The sequence below is a fragment of the Carassius gibelio genome, chromosome B17, assembly GCF_023724105.1.
Source record: "Carassius gibelio isolate Cgi1373 ecotype wild population from Czech Republic chromosome B17, carGib1.2-hapl.c, whole genome shotgun sequence".
NCBI classification, from domain to species: Eukaryota; Metazoa; Chordata; class Actinopteri; order Cypriniformes; family Cyprinidae; genus Carassius; species Carassius gibelio.
Window position 1 is genome coordinate 9948172 of NC_068412.1, and position 23893 is coordinate 9972064.

General features: G+C 36.3%; 1 protein-coding gene across 2 annotated transcripts; it reads left to right on the plus strand.

Moving 5' to 3' along the window:
• Nucleotides 1-304: 304 nt before the first annotated feature.
• Nucleotides 305-22380, plus strand: cb17h14orf180 (chromosome B17 C14orf180 homolog). Of its 2 annotated transcripts, XM_052581148.1 has the most exons (10): nt 305-752; nt 2006-2036; nt 5609-5695; nt 9812-9923; nt 16977-17007; nt 17107-17215; nt 18983-19143; nt 19442-19571; nt 20262-20288; nt 20815-22380. In XM_052581148.1, exons 1-10 carry the CDS (start codon nt 600-602, stop codon nt 21018-21020), a joined length of 1047 nt encoding a protein of 348 aa, XP_052437108.1. In that variant the 5' UTR covers nt 305-599; the 3' UTR covers nt 21021-22380. The 2 variants fall into 2 exon arrangements, with proteins under 2 accessions (XP_052437108.1, XP_052437109.1); XM_052581149.1 differs by lacking the exon at nt 20262-20288.
• Nucleotides 22381-23893: the final 1513 nt, after the last annotated feature.

Genomic DNA, 23893 nt, shown 5'->3' on the forward strand with positions numbered 1-23893 from the left:
GAATTGCAAGTTTTATCTTTATAACCTTTAATCGTGTGTTTAAATCATGCAATTCTTGGGGGGTGGGGGGGGACTGTTCGATAGTTCTTATCTTGCAATTCTGACTTTATAACTCACAATTACGTAAAAAGTCTCAATTATGACAAAAAGTCGCAATTACCTTTTTTTTTTTTTTTTTTTTTTTTTTTTTTTGTGGCGGAAACAAGCTCCCATAGTCCACCATCTAGCTCTACTGCTGTACCACAATTGGCTGCGAGCAGCGTCACTCAATCGACAAATCCTCTCAAGTCCTGACTTCCTCCTCTGCTCTGTGCGTGCGTGGGCGGCGCTGCGTGGTACCGTATCCACAATCCTCTCTTCTCCCTCCCACGCACCCCTGCCCGTGACTCTCACGGATCGTAGGGAGAGAAGAAGCCGTAATCTGCTCCTGTTTTGAGGTTGCAGCGACCGATATCTGCGTGTTTTCCGCTCCATGCCTCCGGACTGTTTCTCCATGCCCGAGCCGCAGTTCAGATGGGGGGAGACTTAAGCGCAGCAGCGGGTGTCTGGCACGTGAACGCGCGCGGCAGGTCTCTCTGGCGGGCCATCCCGAACACGGGATGCTGAACGGGAGCCGAGAGGGTTTGTTTGAACTGGGCAGGCAGCTCCAGCAGGAAGGAGACTCACAAGCTGCTCTGCACTGCTTTTTGAGCTGCCTGCTGGGACTCACACATGTGCAGAGCTTCCACTCGCTTCCCAACTGCCTGCATCAGGTGAGCCCTGCAGGATGGAGCTCTGTCATGACTCATGGTGCATTGTGGGATAGAACCCATTTAAACGGGCGTTACATTTGCAAATCAATAGAATCTCTAGAATTGAACAGAATGCACAACTAATGCATTCGTTTGCATGCAAAACTAATTCTCTTTCGATTCGATGGCACACTAACCTAAAACTAGCCATCAGTCAATGCATATTTTACACTGGCAAATGCATACTGAAACATTCATGACAGCGTATGAGCCGACACTGCAAACACACACTCTCCTATGCAAAGAGTGTGTTCACACACTTGTTTTCCTGTGCACAGCAGGAGATAGATGTGCTTGAAGGTGGTCTTAAGCATCTTGTGTTTATCGTTGTGTTGCAAGCTATAACCATTTTGTTTCCATCATGTGTTTACTTGAAACATCAGGGCAGTTTATCTTATAATGTCCACTTCTAATACTTGTTTTGTTTAGTTTTTTTTTTTCTTATGTGTTCACTTCTAATCATAGACTGACAGTCCATCAGATAAAAAAACTCAGCCCTGTTTAATGATCCTTGGTTTCTCTGTTAAACTCTCAGAAATTCACAAGGGTCCCAGGCAGTGTCCAGAATATAAACAGTGGCTCTTACACAAGAGTGCTGGAATGTGTGGTATGACATTAGCCAGACAGAGTTTATTCTGACCTTACAAAATATAATACTTGAATTTGCTAATATTTATCGCTAACATTAACTGTAATATTTAATCTGAGGCATTTTGCAATACAGAAAGTTATAAGAACTAGTGTGTTACTTTTCGAGTGAGACCGAGTGAACAACCACCGTCAAAAACATGACATTTAGGGCTGCGTTTCCCAAAAGTATCTTAAACCTATGTTGATCATAGCTCCATTGGTGGCAATGGATCTTAGGCTTACGATGCTTTTGGGAAACGCCGCCCAGGTCATTTTTCAGCCTAAATAAGGAAGAAAAATTTAATAATTTCGTGTTTCAAAAAAATTATAATTGACAGTTTTAGGAGCATTAAGAATTTTTCCATGACATACAGTATAAGCACATGTTCCTCATTACTGTGTTCTACAAAAATATTACAGTATTTTCTAAAACTATTACAGTAATGTGAATGTAATGACCATCACAGAATAATGAGAAAAACATCAAGACATCAGGACGCAATATGGGAATAAGAAATTGAGGAAATATGATGCACTTGAGGTTTGAATTAACAATATTCTCTCTTTTTTTTTCCTCCATACAGATCGCTGAACTCTACATCGATGACAAGAACTGTATCCTTTTCAATAAAGTATCAGCTCAGCTTCTCACTCTAAATTGTGTAAGGAACATAAAATAACAAATCTTTATTTTATCTGCACAAATATGCATTTCGCATTCAGTTTGACATTTGATATTGTTTGTGCAAAGACGTCGTGTTGTGTTATCGCAGGGCCTTTTCAGCTGAATCATTTTGAGTGGGTCTTTTTCCTAAGAGGATTTGTGGGCACTTATCGTATGTTAGCTGAAAGAGCATCACAGCTAATTAACCTGCACAGAGCCAGCATGAGCGCCGCTGTCATTATTCATCTACGGACAGCCGTTAACATCCAGGCTAGTGTTACATGACATACATTCCCTCTTAAACCCATGGCCTCTCAATTACTAAAGCATAGAGTTTAAACGGGCTCAAGGCTAGCAATTTCAACTCAAACGGGTCATTTACGTGACCTAATTCATTAACCAAGAGCATTCATGAACTCTTTTCCAATTAAAATCCAATTACAATACTGTACATGTGAATTGGTTTCACCATATTTGCGCTGGTCTTAACCAGTGTGCTAGTAAATAGTGGCGATCTCTGTGTAATTACATAAAACCGAAATAATTGATGTAGATTTTATCTTTTAATGGAATAAGCTATTTAATTACATGCAAAACATTACTCTGTTTTATCAGTGCACAACAAGGGACGTTGGAATAGGTGATTTGGGGAGCCCCGGATAAATGAAAGCTGTGAAATCAAAGGTTAGAGAGGATTTTATCTTGAATGTTTTGCCCTTCTCTTATCCTTCAGGACAACATGGCCCAGTGCTAATGCATAGCCTATGTATCAATAAGGTAAAATAAGGTGAAAATCCATAAACTTACTTGCTGTGGCAATTATTTTTTTCATGAAGACTGTTTTGTTCCACATTGCATCTTATTTTGGCAGAATCGGCCACATACTGTATGTACACAGGAAAAGAGCATTTGATTGACATGCCAAGTGACCAACAGTAAGTCAGTCAGCTTGAGAAATTTGAAGTCAGTGATATACAAATTATCAAAGTCAGTAAGATTTTAGTTTTCTTAAAAAAAAAAAAATAAATAACATAAATTTTAACATGCATTACATTGGAAAAAATGTATGTTAAATGGTTGTAATATAAAAAAAAAAAAAAAAAAATAATAATAATATATATATATATATATATATATATATATATATATATATATATATATATATTTATTTCAAAATAAATAAATAAATAAATGCATCATATCAACATCAGCTACAAACTTGCTAAATATAGTGTATGTTCTTTCTCCAAAGCACTCATTGTAGAGAACCGTGAGCTCAGTTATTATATAAAACCCACTTAAAAAACATATATTTTATGATACCAGGCTCTCATATCTCTTCAATTACATGTATGTATGTCAGATGGATTGAGTTCTTTGCTTAAGAAGAAGATGAAAGGAACAAAATATTCATCCTGTACTCATTTTCTGACTGAAAGTCAGTACAATAGCTGTGATCATACTGTGATTGACACTTCTGAGCCGGCAAGATCAACGAGGGACACAAATGTAGAAATTGCTTTCACAGGCATGCTGAGGTAGATGGATATATACATGCCAAGCAGAAGGACACAGCCATTACATTTTTATGTTGATAAAGCGCTGCATGCATTTTTCCTCTAAAGCACCAAAGCTAGTATAGTGATTATTAATGCACACATCTGCTTTGCCAATGCAATGCACTAAGAGGGATTGCCGAGCATTCTGTTTTACTAAAGCTAGCATGCACAACTTTGTTTTAGATGCTGCTCTTTAGATTGCTGTGCTGCGTATCTGAGATTTGAAGCTGCATAATTGACTAAAATAGAGTCATACTGTTGACAGGGAATAAAAAAAAAAGAAATTATATATATATATATATATATATATATATATATATATATATATATATATATATATATATATATATATATATATATATATATATATATAGTTTGTTAGATAATAAAATATTGATGTATACACTAAAAATCACCCCGGGATCAGCTGGTTGAAAATACATAGTACATACTGTAACTGCAAAAAACAATATTAGGGTATTTAATATAATTGCATTTAAAATATAAATCAATTTAATCTACATATAAAATACTTACCACAGGGTTATTCAAGTTAAACTAGAACTTATACCATAAAAGATATGTTGCTTAAAAAAGTTAAATAAACATAAAATGAAATAGAATAAATGTATAAAAACTTGACTTGTTTTATTGCCAAGGCAACATTTATTATTTATTAACTAACTTTAATCAAAATAAAAACAACTATAATAGTATCTCAGTGAATGGCACTGACGGAATATATACTGTATATTATATAGTATTTTAAAAAGATATAGCATTGGGACACAGGCTTTTAAGCGGATGCTAAATGAACAGGAAAAATTATTACAAAATCAATACAGAATACATTTGTACCTAGTATCTCCTCCACAGCTAATTCAGGGGTTAGCATCACATGCACCACAAATAGATTTATCTATGCTGTTTTTATTATTATGCTGTTAGTCAGCAAATTCAGATGTTCCTCAGCCAGCTGGGATCTAAAAATATTCCCTGGGACACCTGGGAACATGCTGCTCATTCGTGGAAAAGATCATTTTAAGAGGGACGTCAGACTGTAACTTAGCACTGCCTACAATGAGATGCACACTAGATCGAACAATGCAAACTAACAGAAAAAAAAGACAATCTACATACTGTAACATAAAAGAAGGAAAAAATCATTAGGCAATGTACAGTTCACTATGGTTCAAAAGTTTGGGGTCGGTAAGACTTTTTTTATTTGTTCTTGTTTTGCAAGAAGTCTCTTATGTTCACCAAGGCTGCAAAAATACCGTAAAATCTGTAATATTCTGAAAAATTATTATACTTTTATATATTTTAAAAAAGTAATTTATTCCTGTGACGCAAAGCGGATTTTTAAGCATCATTACTTCTGTCATCAGACTTTTTGTTTTCTTGTTTAATAAAAAGTAGCTAAAGCATATTTGTCACGTTTCACATTCTAACAACAGGCCCAGCTGTACTTTGTGATACCAAAATAGAAACATCAGCAAGTTCCTGCCCATACAAATAACAAATCCTGTCGTTATCGAGGTCATACATGGCTATTTTAAGAACGTTTTCCTTGCTGGTCAGATTTTTGGAACAACACTTGTTAAGAGCAAATATTATCTTCTTACACTGAGATTGTAATTGCATGCCTTTGAAAACACTAAACAAACTCTTTAGTCACTATTTATAGAACAGCTACAAGCTTTGTGTCTTTCTATAGAGCTAAAAAGAGAATGTGTCACCAACCAATCACAGTATCAAACAGTATTTGAGCTAGAATAGTGCTTTTTTTGTTTGACTGTTTAGGCGATACATTAAAGGTTCAGTGGACAACAGTGTTTTTTATTGTCTTTTGTGATACTAGCAGCTAAGTAATTGTAATTGAGTAACTGGGTGATGTGTGCGATCATAACAGGAGACTATTCCTGGTGACAAGCGTGTCTAATCCTTCACCCGTATAAAATCAGATGGGAAAGCTCTACAGTTTATTCAGGCAGAGAAGATGTTCTACGAAGTGGCATTGATCGAGCTCACCTCTCTGCAGGCCAGCACAGGCAAGTCCACTTTTTATGGGTTTACTTTAATGCTTCTTTTATGGTGCTATTGAGTGGACATGTGACTGTTTGATTAGAACATATCATAATATGTAGACATTCTCATCATAGCTGTGTACAATAATGTACTTGGCAACATCACACAAACAAGACATTCAGAACAGCAGCATGATTTGGAGAGTGTGTTTTATACATCTGCTTTTATACAGTGGTGCAAGAAAGTTAATAGTGTGTAAATCGAGTGCTCTGGTATGAAACTCTAGATGGCACAGTCCCATAGGTCAAACTCAATCACCACCTGACACAGCTGATTGGTTCTTTTTGTATCAGCAGCTTGCTGCTCACCATTCAAATACTGGACTAGTGCTTGCTGTAGCAGTTGCAGTGCCCTTCGGAAACCCTCCACCTTCCCCAGCTCCACCTGTATAGATCAGTTATAGGGTGATTCATGTATGCTATATAAGGTTATTTTATATGTGTTAAATGTGCGGCAGCAGTAGGGCTGGGATAAACGATTATTTTTTAAACGATTAATCTAGCGATTATTTTTTCGATGCATCAATTAATCTAACGATTAATTTTTTCAGACTGATTCGATTTCGATTATCTCCCCATTATTTGACTACTAACACATTAACCAGTCATGTACATTACTATGCCAATCCCTCTGAGAGTTGTCGTGACAGAACCTACATTTCTGTTATTTTGTGTATTTTTGCTCAGTCAGTGAAAAAGCTCCAAACAAATCCAAATCTGAAACAATCTAGTAAAACAGTACTGATCTTTAATTCCAGAATGAGTCTGTGTTTATGAACAAATCGGTTCAGTGATTGATTCAATGGTCATAAAGATAAGTAGGTGCATTCCAGTTGACTGTAAGTACCCTGTGAAGTAGTCTAGAGTATTCTGCCATCTTAAGCTTACACTTACACACTTAAGAATACACTACAAGTTTTTGTGCCCCAGTTTTTGCCTGATTTACTGTCTGGAGAAGTTGATGCTAGTTGCTGAAAGACAGATCCAATCTGCAGATTCGAGCTTACAGATTTAATAGAAAACCGCAAAGTGTATTTGTCATAGACTCTGACCATCATATTTAGGTTCAGTTGGATGATATTGATATTGTTTGAAGTTTTCAGCTGAATTTAGAGCAACAAGGCACACATTTCTGTACGATTTTATTGTACAGTAGTCTGGTAGTGTGCAATCCTCAGTTGTGTAGTGTATGATGCCCAGCTTTCCTCTGTCAATATTTACAAAGTCTGTAAGTGTCCGATGCCTAGTGTTTTAAAAATCTGTTCAGCGAACAAACAGCCTTTAAGCAAAATTCCAATGAGAAGGGCACATAAATGTTCAGTTTAAAGGGCTTCGCAAATGGCATAAAATGGCATCGAGTTAAATTTGTTAGATATGTTTGCCAGTAAAAAGAGTAGAAAATGTGAAAGGTACAGTGTAGTAATCATGTTTAAAGCAATAGTTCACCCAAAAAATAAAATTAGCCAATTATTTACTCCAATATTTATTTATTTTTCTTTTTTCAGATGAATACAAATGGAGTTATATAAAAAAATTGTCCTGGCTCTCCCAAGCTTTATAATGGCAGTGAATGGGAAGTTGAGAAAAATTGCATCCATCCATGACTCCTGGGGTTAATAAAGCCTTCTGAAATGAACTGATGCATTTGTGTAAGAAAAATATCCTTTTTTAAAACTTTACTAACTGCAATCTCTAGTTTTGTACTCGTATTCACGAGAGAGTGCCGTTCCAGTGATGATGTAGATCTATCATAAGCATTATACGTTGCAGTTTCTCTATATAACAGTTGCAAATTCTTTATAATTAGAACAAGGTTAAGAAGGTTACTTTCATGCATATGGTTAATTAGGCTGCAATATGCATACAAATAACTAAATAATCCACAAAATTATTAGTGAATGAGACCCAGTTATCTACTGATATATCAATGAAGTCGGCATACTAAAAAGCATCTCTGTCCATTCCAAACTTTAGTTCCTTGACAAAAGTTTGCAGCAATTGAATAGCAAATGTTGAAGCCTTGTTCCACAAAACACTGTCCTTGTTCCAAAAAACCTGTCCCCTAGGTAGGGTTGGGTATCGTTTGAATTTGAACGATTCTGATTTCGATTCCTTGTTTCGATTCCGGTTCCTAACGAATCTCGATTCCGATTCTTTTAAAAGGCAGGGTAAAAAAAAGTTTAGGATATTTTAAATGATCTAGCTAACCATTTCGATTTCGATCTGTTTAGGAAAGTGAAACCACATTTAGGACCACGTACGCACGCTATCCATGTTCAACTCGCTTCTTTGTTGGTGTTCAGTGGTTTCTTCTTCTTCCGGTCGGCGGACTAGGAATTGATACTAGGAATCGAAATTTAAACTTTTGAACGATTCCGGAAAATCGCAAAGCTAGTTCCGGTTCCAATCTATACTCGATACCCAAGCCTGCCCCAAGGTCCTTTCAGAGAGCAGTAATATTTTTAACAGAGGTTTAACTTTATTTGCCCTGAGATGCACCAGTATTTATGGATGAAGGAAACCCATCGATCTCCTTCCATATAGTGGATGTCTGCCATTCCCCTGGCTGTCTGCATGCTGCTGAGACAGCATAGATCTCTAGCATGGGCAGAAAGTACAGGAGCCTAGGGAGATATATGACCACGCTATACATTACCTCATTAAAGAGATGATGAGTACCCTGGAAACGTTGCATGATTCAGCGTTTTGAGCCCATGCTGCTTTGATTTCCTACCTCTGGCCTTAACCATGCTCAGTTTCCATCATGGCCTTAGTATACACCAAACTGAAGATTTCTGTATATGTCGTGATATGGTGTCTGCAATATTCAACAGATTCTTGAATCTTGTTTAGCTTTGTGTGTTTCTTAAGGGCAGTTCACACAGATTGTGGTTTTGAATCCCATTGTGCCTATTTGCCATTGTTTTTCTATGTAAACATTCACTAGAAGGATGTGCTTGAGTGCTGCACTCACCTCTTCCAACTTCTCTAATGTTTTGAGTAGGAATGAGTAAGGAATGTTCCAGTTACGGTGACATTTGAGACCTTACAATGGAAGTTTACATGACAGAAGTTGAACTCAACTTTGCATTGAAAGTTTGGTAACACTTCAGTATAGGCACCAATTCTCACTATTAAATATTGCTTATTAGCATGCCTATTATTAACATATATGCAGTATTTTTAAAGCACACATTCTGCTTGACCATTTCCTACATCCGTAATGCTACTCAATACCCAAACGTAACAACTACTAACTAGTAATAAGGAGCAGAATAGGAGTTCATTGAGGCAAAAGTCATAGTTAAGGGTTTGCTAATAGCAAGAATTTGACCTTGAAATAAAGTGTGACTGGAAGTCACTTGCCCTTATGTCACTGCAAACCCATGTGACTTTTTTTTCATGGAACACAAGAGGAGACAAAGATATGACTGAGAGGAACCATTCATTCATGCATCAGACATGACTATTTCTGGCACTCACATGAGTGTTCCAGGGAGAACTAGTGTATAGCGGGTGTCACGATTTCAGTGACAGTGGCATCAGTTTCTGTCTCTTCCTCACACAGAATGATTGTTAGACTTCAGGAGATTTGGAATTTGCTTTTCTTCTTGTAACTTCAGAGAATTTCGATAATGGAAGAATGGCCAGTACATTTTCCAAAACATCCCTTTTTGTGTTCGGTTGAAGAAAGAAAGTCATGCTAGTTCAGAACAAAATGAAAATTGGAAAGGAATTGCTCTTTATTAAGCTAAATTTCAGAAAAGAAAAACAAAAAACGTCAGGTCTTCGTTGGTAGTCAGGCAGACAATATAACCGTTTAGCAATTTTCTTGCAATTGTCTTTGAATGGTCAAAGCTGCTGGTTCCAGCTGGTCTTCCTAAGCTTCTGTTTTTTTATACGTCTCATTTCCTTGTAAGAACATTTGAATCTGTGGGTGTGTTGGCAGTGATCGGACGTCTCTCCTCTCACACCCTCCCTCCCTCCCTCCTTTCCTCCCTCTCTGTCTTTTGTCTCCGTCTTGTTGCCTCTGTACGTGTGAGTCTCTGTGAGGTTTCTGACAGACTTTGTGTGAATCAGGGTCTCAGGAAGAAGGAACATCAGGATGTCTGTCTCAAGAGGAGTTATCAGAACAGGCTTCACAGGCCCAGGATCTTGAGAGACTGGCTCATCTCTGCATCATGAGCAAAAGGTAGGAGACTAAACTGACTGTGAAAATGATACTGCATATTCACAGATTGAAAATAGTTTTCAGCAGAATAATTGTGACAAAATTGGCAAGCCAAATCTAGTAAGTAAGAGTAATTTCTGTGAAGCATGTGTATTAATAGAGGGAATTTAGTGACCACTAATAGTCTAGTTGCATGACTTCAGAAGATGCATTCAATCAGTCTTATACAATTTGGCACAGAATTAATACTTCGTCATTTTATTTGTGGTGACTGTCCACACTTAAATGTCTTGTTTATGTCTCACTCAAGAAATACTTGACTGCTTCTGTAGTAACTTTTCTTTAAATATAAACAAATGCCAAAAAAGAACGTTTATCTGCATTTCTTGAGTGAATTGTTTCATTTGGTATTATCCAGAGTAACCAGAGTTTTTTTTTTTTTTTGTATGGGCAGAATTTCTACCTAATTTGACCCTTTGAGTACTATAAAAATATATAAATATTATAATCTAAATATAATACCTTGTAAATTTAATATAACTTATTTAATTTGAATTGAATATTGAAATATATACAGTTTACCTACATAAAATTCAAATAACATTCCATTATGTCATATTCTAGCATATTCTGATTTGACTTAAAAACTTAATATATATGGTGTGTGTGTGTGTGTGTATGTATATATATACTGTATATATTAGTGCCGTGAAACAATTAATCGTGATTAATCGCATCCAAAATAAAAGTTTTGGTTTACAAAATATGTGTGTGTGTACTGTGTTTATTATGTATAAATAAAAGCACACACATACAGTATATGTTTTGAAAATATTTATGTGGTTTTTGTTTACATGTATACAGTATATTCATATAATTTACATTATATCTTAATATATTTAACATATACACATAGCATATTTTTTTATATATACATATATATACATATTATGTGAGCAAAATCTTTTATTTTGGAAGCGAATAATCACAATTAATTGTTTCACGGCTCTAATATATACAGTATATACACAGTGTATACATGTATATTAGTTGTTTCCAGACCTGTATGTCTTAGATCATCTATTTGATTTGGCCCTTAAAAATACACACATATGTCTTCATTCATATATATGTATGTTATTGAAGTGCAGTTAATATTTTGGGATTTAAATAACATTTAATTTATGCTGCATTAAGAGTCCCCTATTATACTGAGTTAAGTGAGCACCCATTGGGAGAGAGGAAGAGAAAGGTGACTTGTGTTATGTGAGTCTCAAGGTTTCAAATGTTACTGGGACACTCTGAGTGAGGTGTCCTCTTTCCTCCGGGGTATGAGGCGTTCTTTTGTAAGGCCACTAGCACATACGCTTGAGGACATTTATGACCCCCAGTTGGCACTGGTTGGGGACTTAAAGCATTTAACCTGATTGTCCCAGGCAAAGAGACAGCTTGCTGGTGCCGCAGGAGAGAGCATGACATTAAACTTGAATGAGAACGAGATTGTTTTATTGCTGCCCCAATAAGATAATGTTTCACAGGACAATGAATTGAGGGGGTATCCACACCATTTGTATGTAATCCCTTAAACTCTTTGGATTGAGTTACTGTTGAAACCTGAACAGAGTAGATCTTCAAGGTCTGCCGGTCAAGTCGGACAGCAGTCATGGTTGAAGTCGTAGGTATTTCAGCTTAAAAACACCCAAAATACTAAGCCAGCTCACATAACCTCATCATGTCTCCAATTATGAAATAATATCATCTAAAGGGTCAATGACATGACACTTATTTATTGACCTGTTAGTTGGACTACATGACTTTGTTAGTAAGAAATCATATTCATATTTAGAGGGGAATAAAGCTTAAAAAGTGTCCTGAAAACAGTTCTGATCAACTGTTCTGATATCATAATGAATAAATAAATAACAGAATGAAATTATTGAACAGAAAACCTTATAAGTGTTTTGGCATAATATTATTACCATTATTTCTTAGAAAGATAGATAGATAGATAGTAGGGGTGTAACGATACGCGTATTCGTATTGAACCGTTCGGTACGACGCTTTCGGTTCGGTACGCGGTACGCATTATGTATACCGAACGGTTCGTTGGAGTAATTAATTATATTTGAAAAAAAAAAAAAAAAAAAGAGAGAGATAGAAATATAATGATATGCGTTCAACAAGGTAGCCCAATAACCCAAACAACGTAACAGGCAACGCCCCTGACACTCCCGAAGAAGAAAAAAACACCATCTTATATGTTTATGTTAGGCTACTCAGCAGGCGCTCGCTCACTCAGTACGCGCTGAAGGCTCGTTGCAAAATAGCCAATGCGTTTAACAGACTAGAAATGAGAAGATCCCCCAATAACCAACAGGTCTGGTGTTTGGGTGCACTTTGGATTCCCTTTAAGCTATAATGGTGATGGCAAGAGAGTGGTGGATAAAAAAACAACGGTATGTCGCATCTGCAACATGACAGGGTACACCAGCGGGATTACAAAAAAAAAAAAAAAAAAACACCAGCGGGAATATCTGGGATATATGCGTCAGTACTATCTGGGAAAAGACGAAAAAAAGGAGAAACATGCACGCAGCAAACTATCCCTGCAGCATTTAGACACTATAGCTTACAGGGAATCCAACCCAAACACCAGACCTGTTGGTTATTTTAGGATCTTATATTTCTGGTCTGTTAAATGCATTAGACATTTTGCAACGAGCCTTCAGCGCGTGCTGAGTGAGCGAGCGCCTTAGGGGCCGTTCACATATCGCTCCTAAAAACGCGTGGAAAACGCTAAGCACGTCTTTCTCCTCCTTTCCAAAGCGCTCGGGCAGAAGCGCTCATGAGGCGTCTGTCTTTGCTAAGCAACAATGACGTGCACTCTCCATGAGACGCGGAAATTTCAGCGAAGGATAAATGGATTTGCAGCTCTAAAAATCGCTTGCAGTAGCTCTGCTACTAAATTTATTTCAAAATTGCAATCCATATACAACTATGATCAGCTGTTCCTTCATCTTGGCTGAGCTCTCAACCTTGTTACGGGAAAGGATGAAGCTGATTGGTTAGTTCTTGTCACATGACCCGCGGTGCGCTTGCGGCATTCTGAAAAGTTGAGATGTTTTTACATTTTGCTGTATCTAAAACGTATCGAACCGAACCGAACCGAACCGTGACATCAGTGTATCGTATCGAACCGAACCGTGAATTTTGTGAACCGTTACACCCCTAATAGATAGATAGATGGATAGATTCGGTATGCATATGTACCAAACAAATCATTCTGATTTTTCAAAAATTCAAATAATAAATGGCGTTTTGATAATCGCTGTTATGAATGCCTCAGCTCTGATGGTAGCTTGGAGCTCAATCATCCCTTCCTCCTTACTACTACTTTTACAATAAATAATCATGAATGAACAAATCATGCCATAATACATTTAGTTCTGTTAAATGTCACAGCGTTTCCTGTGTTGTGATTCGACACCAGCTTAGCGCGCGCTACCCTCCTGGAAACAAGATTGGGCTAGTTTTGAGAAGCAAGTGGGCAGGATTCGTTCTGAAAACCTGGCAACCCTGATCTGAACGCACGTGCTGGAGATGTACTTATGATCACAGAATGCCTTTACTGACGAGATGCGCATGAAAATCGCGTTCGATTTTTTTTGCACAGCCCTACCATCTAGTTACTGATTGAGATTGAGGAAGCTGTCCTCAGCAAAATGTGCTGCACATAGTTTTACATGTGGATTATAATTTTCGGGAACCGAGTTAAACATTAATTGTAACCATTAATCTCCAAGTACAGCGTCTCTGGGAAGCCCAAACAAGGATGATTGGACTCCAAGATGAAAATAACAGCTTTTCGACGACATGGTGACAAACACAAACGCAGCTCTTCTTCTTCTCCGTCGGACAAGGCCACGCTCCCTTTTTGTGTATTCATGTGGGCGGAGGTTAGTCAAAAAACTGTTTTAGTGACTTCATTACTGCAGGAATGTAGTCTAGAGGGATGTAGTCCAAACGGGTCGTTTTTTGTAGGCGAATTCTGTTAAAATCTCGCTTGACACTGAATTTTGAGCTTTAGAATTTTATAGATATTATTTATACCCTAACAACAACATTACACACTAACTAAAGTTTAAAACATAGGATCACGAAGAACGGGACCTTTAATAATGAGACAAAATTGCAGCCCTATGGAGTGAATAGGAAGTGGTTGTGCCTCTTGAATCTTTCAGTGTCTGGGCAGGAAATGCTCTTGTAGCTGAGAGCTTTGCCATGTTGTGTCCGATCAAATGTCCTCTGAGGACAATCCAAAACAGTGCAAACCAACACCTAGTCATTATTAATTAAAGCAGAACCATAATAACCATGCTGACATATGTATTGGCTTTGAAAACAAGCTTTGGACATTCAAGAAAGAAGTGTGGAAGAGTATAAAAACATGACATTCAGAACATTAAGAGAATGTGAATGATTCAATAATAAATGCACATCCTATATCAAAAAAAAAAAAGCTAAATAATGTACAATACAAATAATTTTACCAAACAATGATGCATTCAAGATAATGTAGTGCTAAATGATCACATGAGGAAAAATTTCCATCCCAAATCCCTAGGAAATTTGTCAATATACAAGGGTAAACTGTCATCCATCCAAATAGCAACGTTCTTCACACACATGCCAGGAGTTCCAGCCAAAAAGGAGAGAATGCCATATCTATGGCACGGGCGGCACATTTCCAATAACAGCACACGTGTGCCCGGATTTGTTGTGACGGGTTCGGTAATGGATCCGCATGCCTCAGAGAGCCTGACTTGAGGTGGGCTATGTCTGTGGCTTTCTGTATCTGTGCTTAAATAAAGCAAAGGTGCAGGCCAGAGGGATCAAATGGAGCTTAATGCTTATGTGCTCTATTTTTTTTTTTTTTTTAAACAACCACTTCCCAATACTTTCTGTAAATGTAGTTAAAATAGACTTAGAAGAACAGAATCTACATGAATAATCATGCTATTGACTGTGAGTCAGAGGATTTTTGATGAAGGGCGCACATTGTTTGCTCCTCTTTGGTGCCGGAGTAGTTCTTCGTGCATGTCTTTGTTATTTAAATTCGTCTGTATTTGCTTTACACATAGCCTAGGGCTTCTGTAACAGATGCTCATATGTACTGAACCCTATGAGTCATGTGTTTACCATGTGATGACTTACAGGAGTAGAGCATATTTACTCCTCGTGCTATTTATACAGTATGCAAACTGCACACAGTCCATGTAAATTTTAGCATTCTTTTTTTTTTATAATACTTATTATGGAAATGCTATACTTTAAAAAAGTTAACATTGTGAATCTAATGTTTTCAGACACTTACAGCGCTGCCTGTTAATTGCAATGAATGATAAAATGTATTATAGTCTACATTTTAATTTAAACGCAATTAGCTGAATTGTTTTTTTTATATATAATTGTGTAATTTTATAATTACTTCTATTTTGAAATATTGTTAAACTACTGAAAGTATTGACAGCCATTTGTGGCAACTAAGATGTAGGTCTTCTTTAATCTTTCATTTGGACACAGGCACAATTTTTATTATTTTAGCAGTTTTTTAAATAATACTTTTATATATGTTTCAGTGCACTACAAAAGCATGTTCAAAATAATTAAGTGCTCTTCCTTTTCACAAGGGTATAGTATGCAACATTAATCTGTATGAACAAGAGCATGCTGTATACTGTATCCCACAATGCAACATCCTGGCCTTCCATTGCCACTATGATGAAGTGATATATTTTTACTCAAAACTGGATTAAAAAAAAAGAATAATATATATTTTTAATTAATTAATGCATTTATTTAAAGTCTTTGCAAGCTTTTTATCATTTGCTCATTGGGAATTATTGCAATATACTGTTACATAATTGAGTTGATTAAACTAGCATTTTGCACCCCCCACATACTTTTTTAAAACCAGTAGGCATTATATTGTATAAACTGCACAGTTAGCAGTATGCTAGTATTCCTTTTTGAATTCAGACAAGGGGACAGTGCTCTCTGTCAAGGCTTTCTCCAGTGTCAAGAGAGTAGTTATATAAGGTTTTACAGCGGGTGAGAGATCCAGTGAATGTCAAGTGTTTGTCTAACAGACTCTCTCTCATCCCCACTTCCTTTTACATCCACCCATCTGCTGTAATAAGTTTTGATAAGCAAATAAACTTAATTCTAAGCTGATAGTTATGTCCTAACATGTTTTACTGTACTGACTAGTGTTATGAAGTATTATGGGTTTTGCTTTGATCTCCTCTTATATATTCCATTAGATGGACTGTTACTCTGTTGCTCACAGAACACGTCAATATTAATGATCCGTCTAGTTTATTATGTTGAAATATGTGATACTATACTAGACCCGGTCTGCAAATACACTCTTATTCTCTCACTCTTTATGACTGTGGAAATAGGAAAAGGTCAACCGAGTCCTGAAGGCGTAATCAATGATATAGATTTGCTGATCAATGATAGATAACATGTACATGAATCTCTCTCCCAGACAGACACATTCTCTTGTGGGTTTCCATGTGTTTAGGGCACTATGGATGTACACTACACATTGTGTATGCATGAAACAACCTGAAAGTAGGGGTGCTCCGATCACGATCGGCCGATGGTTAATGCGCATCTCATCAGTAGTTGTTAACTGAGAAGATGCGCCAAAAAACGCCGAAAATGAAGTGGATTTGCGCATCTTCTCTATTAACAACGGCTCTGTGTAGTAACAGCTGCTCTATGTGAAATCACGCACCTGATGGAATTAACCGCTGATTAGAAAACCGGCTTTACTGACGAGATGCGCATTAACCATCGGCCGATCGTGATCGGAGCACCCCTACCCGAAAGGAATATTGTATCCCACAGAGTGACCTCTAGAGATAATATTAGTTGTGATTTTCTTTTTTTAAACATTTAATTTGTAATAACATAAAATTTTATTTCAAGAAAATGTTTACGGATGCTAAATAACCATTTTGGGCCCTAATTTCTAACATTTGTGTCACTCTCCATTGCTTTCAGACCCCACCTTGCATTAGAATACAGTGGCAAGGTATGTACATTGTGTTTTATTTATTTATTTTTTTGTTATAGTAATCTCCCTTCTCTAATCTATACAATATGTATATATACTTTTTTTTTCTTCATTTAGGCCACTAAAATCCACCAGAGGGCTTTTGGTAACGATCACCCCATCACAGCCCGGAGTCTGGAGCTGCTGGCCACTGTCTATGCAGAGATCGGCAAAACAGAATATACAAGTATTGGAAATGTCTTCAGTATCAAATTGGCACTAAAACATGATTTGTCAAAACATTACAGTACATCAGTTACAGAAGGCTAATTGTGCTTATAAAATTGTACCTTAAAAAGGGACAGTTCACCCAAAAACTTAAATGAATTACTCACCCTCATGTCATTCCAATTGTTGAATTAAGTCCTTATTTTTGTTTTCTTTGCACACAAATTTTTTTTTTTTGTAGCTTTGTAAAATTACGGTTGATCTACTAAAGTCACCTGGACTATTTTAACAATGTCCTTACTTCCTTTCTGGGCCTTGAATGTTATAGTTCTCTTGCTGTCTATGCCGGGTCAGAAAGCTCTCGGATTTCCTCAGAAATATTTTAATTTGTGTTAAGAGTTTGGGACAATATGATAGCGAGAATTTTCTATTTTGGGTAAACTATCCTTTGAAGCTAAATCTTTGAGAAAATCCTTCATATTTACTACAAATTTTGTTAATGCTGTAAAATTATTATACAGTAAATGGTTTTGGATTCTTCTTTAAATGTTTAAAAGAATGGTAAAAAAAATTACTAACCATCAGGTCATCCAAGATACAGTTGAATTTGTTTCTTCATTGGAACAGATTTGGAGAAATTTAGCATTACATCACTTGCTCACCAGTTGATCCTCTAAAGTGAGAGGGTGCCATGAGAGTCCAAACAGCTGATAAAACATTACAGTCAACCACAAGTAATCCACAACACTGCAGTCCGTTGGTTAATGGCTTGTAGAGCGAAGATGCGTTTATACAAATCAAATACTTCAAGACATCTTTACAAGGTGTTGCAAAAGTCGTGTGGATTAAATGTGGATTATTGTGATGTTTTTATCAGCTGTTTGGACTCTCTCCGTTTTGACGGCACCCATTCAGTGCTGAGGATCCATTGGTGGGCAAGTCATGTATTACAGTACCAAATTTCTCTAAATCTCTTCTGTTCGAAAAACAAACTAATCTATATTTTGGATGGTACATTTTCAGAAAATGTACATTTTTGGTTAAAGTATTCTTTATATTTCTTTTGACAGTAGTGGCTATTTACAGAACCATACCAAACAGAACCAGAACCAAAGCTTATACAAACATACCTACTTTACTGTACACTCTAGGCCCATACAACCCAACAGTCTTTTACATTCTAAGTAAAGTTATTTGATTGCCATAGTAAAATATCCACGTTCTAGTGAAAGCAGCTTCTATTTTCCCCTTTTGAGAATGTAAGAAATTGTACTACATCTACTGTACATACTGTGCAGTAAAAAAAAAAAAAAACCTGCAGAGCTAAATCGCCTGAATGAGTAAACATTTATTCCAAGAATGCACTTTCTGTCTGCAGCTGATGGTGTTTTAGATCTCAGGCAGAAAAGCCATGTCGTGTCTTTGACAGTTTGAGGCCAGGGCATTTTTGTAAGCAGAAATGCCTTGCTAGTTTCTGGAGGGACGGGTCGTTCTGCATCTTCCCTATTGCCTTTTGCATGGACGATGAAAAATGTATTGTATAGCGCAGCAATGTGTCATGAACGTCAAACTCAGCTGCAGAGTCAGCTTTCTGGGAGAAAATGCTTTCGCCACAACATATCACCTGCGTGCCACTGTGTCATAGCTTCAATGCTAAATTATTCTCTGCTAAACGAGTTTCGTCATGCAAACTGGTCCGACTAGAAACAAATATGCATGTTGCTTTTTGCTGATGTGATGTCAAATATGTTGTTTTGCAGTTTGTGAAGTGCTTTTTATTTTCCAGATTCATTGGGAGAGTGTGTGTCGACTCTTTCCAAAAGGTTCTCAGCCACCGAGTCATTCAGCGACGCTCTGAGTAGCATCTCTCATAGCCATAAAGACAGACACTCGGAGCTGCGACACAGAAAAGAGCCATACATACAACAGGAAACTCCTAACACAAAGGTAATACTGCAGCCAATGACACCGTGATAAAGATAAACAAAAAACTAATGTCTTAGAAATGTACAGTACTCTTTGCCTTTAAGGGTTTATATTAGTACATTTAAATGTATTAGTTTTTTAAAGTAAATAATTGAGAAATTTTATGAGTTGCACCAAATTACATTTTACAACTTGGAGTAACCAGTATTATCAGATTTTTATTTTTTCTTCATTTTGATATAGAAGATTTGTATCATTCTGACATTATTTTTTTTACACGCATTCTGGAAGTCAGTAGCTTTGTCTTTTCTGATTTCAGGTCATAAATGAAAAACTGCCCACCTCTATTCTGAAAAGGTCCAACGTGAGCAATGTGGAGTCAGACTCATCACGCAAGCGGAAAACCGAGAGGCGGGTTCGCTTCAGAGAGCCGGAGATCACTGTTCATGGTGAGTTCAAACCAACCTGCTCTAGCAATCCCTAAAATCTCCAGAGACTCTTTGAACTGTTCTCTAAAGTGGATCCCTGCATTATTAAGAGCTGGCACTTAAAAATAGTCAAGTAAATTAAACATGTTGAAGTGGGTTGTAAAATATTGTTTCCATTGAGGTCTGCGGTTAATGAATCCCCTCGTTTTGAAAAAGAAAAGAAGGGATGCACAAACATACCCAAGTGATTTACTTCCCAAATTAATTATGCATGCAAATTAGGTAGTGTTCAATCTGTGCCAACAACACTGTTATGTTAATGAAACAAGAAATACAATTTTAGGAAGGTAGTTATTCAGGGTCGCCAGTGTAGTTTGTTTAGATGCACAGTTTGTCTTTCTCTCAAGAGCTTATTTCGAAAGGCCTTATTGCAAAACCTCATGTGTTTCTGTGTTTCCAAAGATTTAAGTGCGGTCACATTAGAGGAATTTCACAAGCAAAGCTCTTTTGTCAGTTGTCTTTGTTGTAGAGGCTTATAAACCAAGCAGCATTCTGTTTCTCAGTGAAGCGAAATCAGCTTGACCAATTTGAACTTTAGCCCTCATGCGATGTGGATTACTATTGAAATGCCTGGATTTTGTGGAGTGATAAATGTGATTTTGACTTTATCTCAAATCTAAACCATTCTTACCTGTTATGTTGGGTTTCCAGACATTCCATACTATGACTGTTTAGGAGGTAAGTAGATAAGAAATGTGGTGGGTCTCTAAAAATGCATGAAAAGATGCATGATTTTCTTGCATGAAAGCTGGGACTCAGAACAGCCTGAGCATGTATAAGTAGCCCATTTCTGTGGTTTCATAAGTTTACATGAATGGAACTACAGTTTGTTTGTCTTTGCCTATTAAATATTACATTGAGGTATATAATGCATGTATAACCAGAAGAAAATTACCTGTGAATGTGCAAATTTAAGTATAAAAGGAATAAAAACTATATATAAAAAAAAATAAAAATAGAGCATATTTAAAGAAACTTCGAAGCCCTGCACAAGAGATGTAGGGGAAAATAAAATTATATATAAAGAGTGAATTAACAAATTGCTATAATAACTATAATAACAATAATAACTACTTTTTAATTGCTGTGAAAATTAACTCATTCTTAATTTGTGGCCATGCTAAATATGTTTTTTTTTTTTTTTTTCTGCATGTCATATGGCTCTGCTTTACACTGTTTTAGCATTTCAAATTTTGTGTTCCAGTCTATGACACTCCCCAGAGCCGTTTGCACCTGGCCCTGCTCACTTGCCTGTTCCTGCTTCTGTCTGCGCTGGGTCTGGCACTGTACTGCACGGACCGCCGGAGACCCCAGCGTGCATGCGAAGAGCTGCAGACGGCACTGGCTGTGTACCTACTTCAGTTCAAACAGATTGTTTGGGCCTGCTGGATCTGGCTGACCATGCAATGACCATAACTGACCACAGGGGGCAGCAACAGGCAGGAAAAAAACCCTTAAAAGGTCAGGATGTCTTTTGAAGGACTTTGGAGGAAATTAGAGCTAAAGAATGGTCCTCTTGTTTTTTTGTTTTTTTTTTATTGCTTTATTTTGACTGTTATAACCAGACTGGCCACCAGTCAAATTTTCTGAGGATGTTCAACATCCACCTCTTTGATTTTGTGGTTGATTAAAGGCCATGTGCTTTTCACACCATTAAGGTATGGTGTGCATTTCTGCCCTTTATGGTGGCATAGCTAATGCCACATCCTCATTATACTGAGCCGTGTATATTTAGATCTCTGTATGTAGCTGTTTTTTCCTGTATAGCGGTTCTGGATGAAATGTTTTAAAGGAATAATTCACCAAAAATGAACATTTTCTGAACATTTTCTCATCCTCAGGTCATCCAATATGTAGATGAGTTTGTTTCTTTATTGAAATTGATTTGGAGAAATTTAGCATTCGATAAATGGCTCACCAGTGGATCATCTGTAGTAAATGGGTGCCGTCAGAAAAATGTCATGATTCAAAAGTATTCCACACGTTTTGTGAAGCAAAAAAGCATTTGTGAGAAAACAAATCCATCGTTAAGACGTTTTAAAACCCTTTTACTTGTGAATTACTGTGATGTTTTTATCAGCTGTTTGGACTCTCGTTCTGACGGCACCCATTCACTGCAGAGTATTCATTAGTGAGCAAGTGATGTAATGCTAGAAATCTCCAAATCTGTTCCGATGAAGAAACAAACTCATATCACTCTGAGGTTGAGTACATTTTGAGTACATTTTTATTTGTGGCTGAATGTTTCCTTTAAAGCATCTTTTGGTCCTTTTGCAAAGAATACTTGTGCAGCAATATTAATTAAAACCTTTAGCACTCAGAATTATACTAGACTGTTGAGAGAGAAAACAAATGAATGAATTCCATCCACAGGTAGAGCCCGACTGATATATTAATAGGTCAGTATTATCAGTAAAATAAGGCATGCAAGACCTTGAATACTTTTACAAGCCTCTAATAAGCTATATGAAAAAGAGCCACATGTAACGGTGAGTACATGCATAATATCATGTGCATTGTCACAAATAGTGACATTTTAGTGCAGAGAAAGCGTAGACACATCGCATGTGCTTATAGAATGAGTAAACGCATCCTGCTAGTGCTGTTCTTTGTTCATTTGCTTTATATAATATTTACCTCCAAGTTTTCTGTCAAAAATTTGGGGATATAAGTAGCAACATAAGGGCTCTCTGATTTAAAGAGTGAATTTAGGAAACTGCTGAAATAATTTTACTGTATTACAAAAATAAAGGCAGAATTGAGTTGGAAATATGTTTATCCTCAGACATATCCAAGAATGCATTCATTTTCATCCAGCTTCAAAACATCTTAATATTTTGATTTTGGTGCAACCCTGTCATTTTAGTTGAATAAAAAATGAGAGCAAAGACATGATCCTCATTTTTATTGAGGATTCTCCCGAAATGTAAGTAATTTCATAATAGAATTGAAATGTTATATTATTATGAGTAAGATGTCATGTGCTGCAAGCAACTCCCCAAAAACCTAATTATAATTTAATTTTATAAAATATTATTTATTCTCTTTACTGTGAACACTCATTGACTCATTATTGATTATTATCAGACCCGAAATCAGTCAGGCTTTACATACTGTATTGTGCACACTGTATTCTCTATGAACCAATGTATCACATTATATGACCCTTTTAATGTCCAAAACTACTTCATTTATCCAATGCTTTTATTTTTAATGCACTCGCTGTACATAATGTGGTTGAATGTGTCTGTGGAATGCAAGAAAATGCTATTTATTGAACTAATAATCAAATAGGTTTAGAATACAAATATGCGTTTTATGCATTTATCAGTTATGTACAGTAAATGACACTAATCATTGTTAAATAATATATTTCAATGTAAATGAGAAAAGAGAACTGGCACAATGACGACACCTTTAGCATTTCTCTTTACAAGAAACGAAGGGCAAAGCTGTTCTGTTAAGCACAAACGTTTCCATCTGCCACGAATTCTCTCAGAAAGATTTAAGACTGTAGAAAGATGAGTCGGCCATTTAATGTGTCATGCAGTGTCAGATTTGACTGGCAAATGAAAAAGAATGTCATTTTAAATAGCTAAACGCTTTATGATACTCGCACTATTTAAGTTTCTGTTTTACATAAACCTGTACCAGCATTTTGGCTTAAGCCTAATAATGGTGCAGTCATTTGTTTTACTATGTTTTATAAGAATTTTCTTTTTCTATCTTTTTTTACTGTTCCACTCAAGTTTTTTTACACTTTTAGTCTCTTAATCTTGCTTTATAGAAACAGCTGTTCAGTATCTATTTTTCTAGTTTTTGGGGAAGCATTTTCTATCAAGTTCTATCAGCCTTTGGTTTCTAGTGTCAAAATTACTTATTTTTTTCATTAGCACACAAGTTGGCATGTGTTGCTTGAATTAAAGAGACACACACACACACACACACACACACACACACACACACACACATATATATATATATATATATATATATATATATATATATATATATATATATATATATATATATATATATCTTTTCAGAATGATTTGCTTTAATGTCATAGGAATAATTAAAATATTAAAATATAAAACTGTTATTCTAAATTGTAGTAATATAATATTTCACTGTATTTTTAATCGAATAAATTCGGTTTTGGTAAGAGCTTTCTTTAAAAATCTTTCTGACTCCAAATATATATGCATTTGATTTAATCCCCTTCAATACAACTGATTAAGAAAAGAAAATTAAAGGTGCACAGATTATTAACAAAACTACTG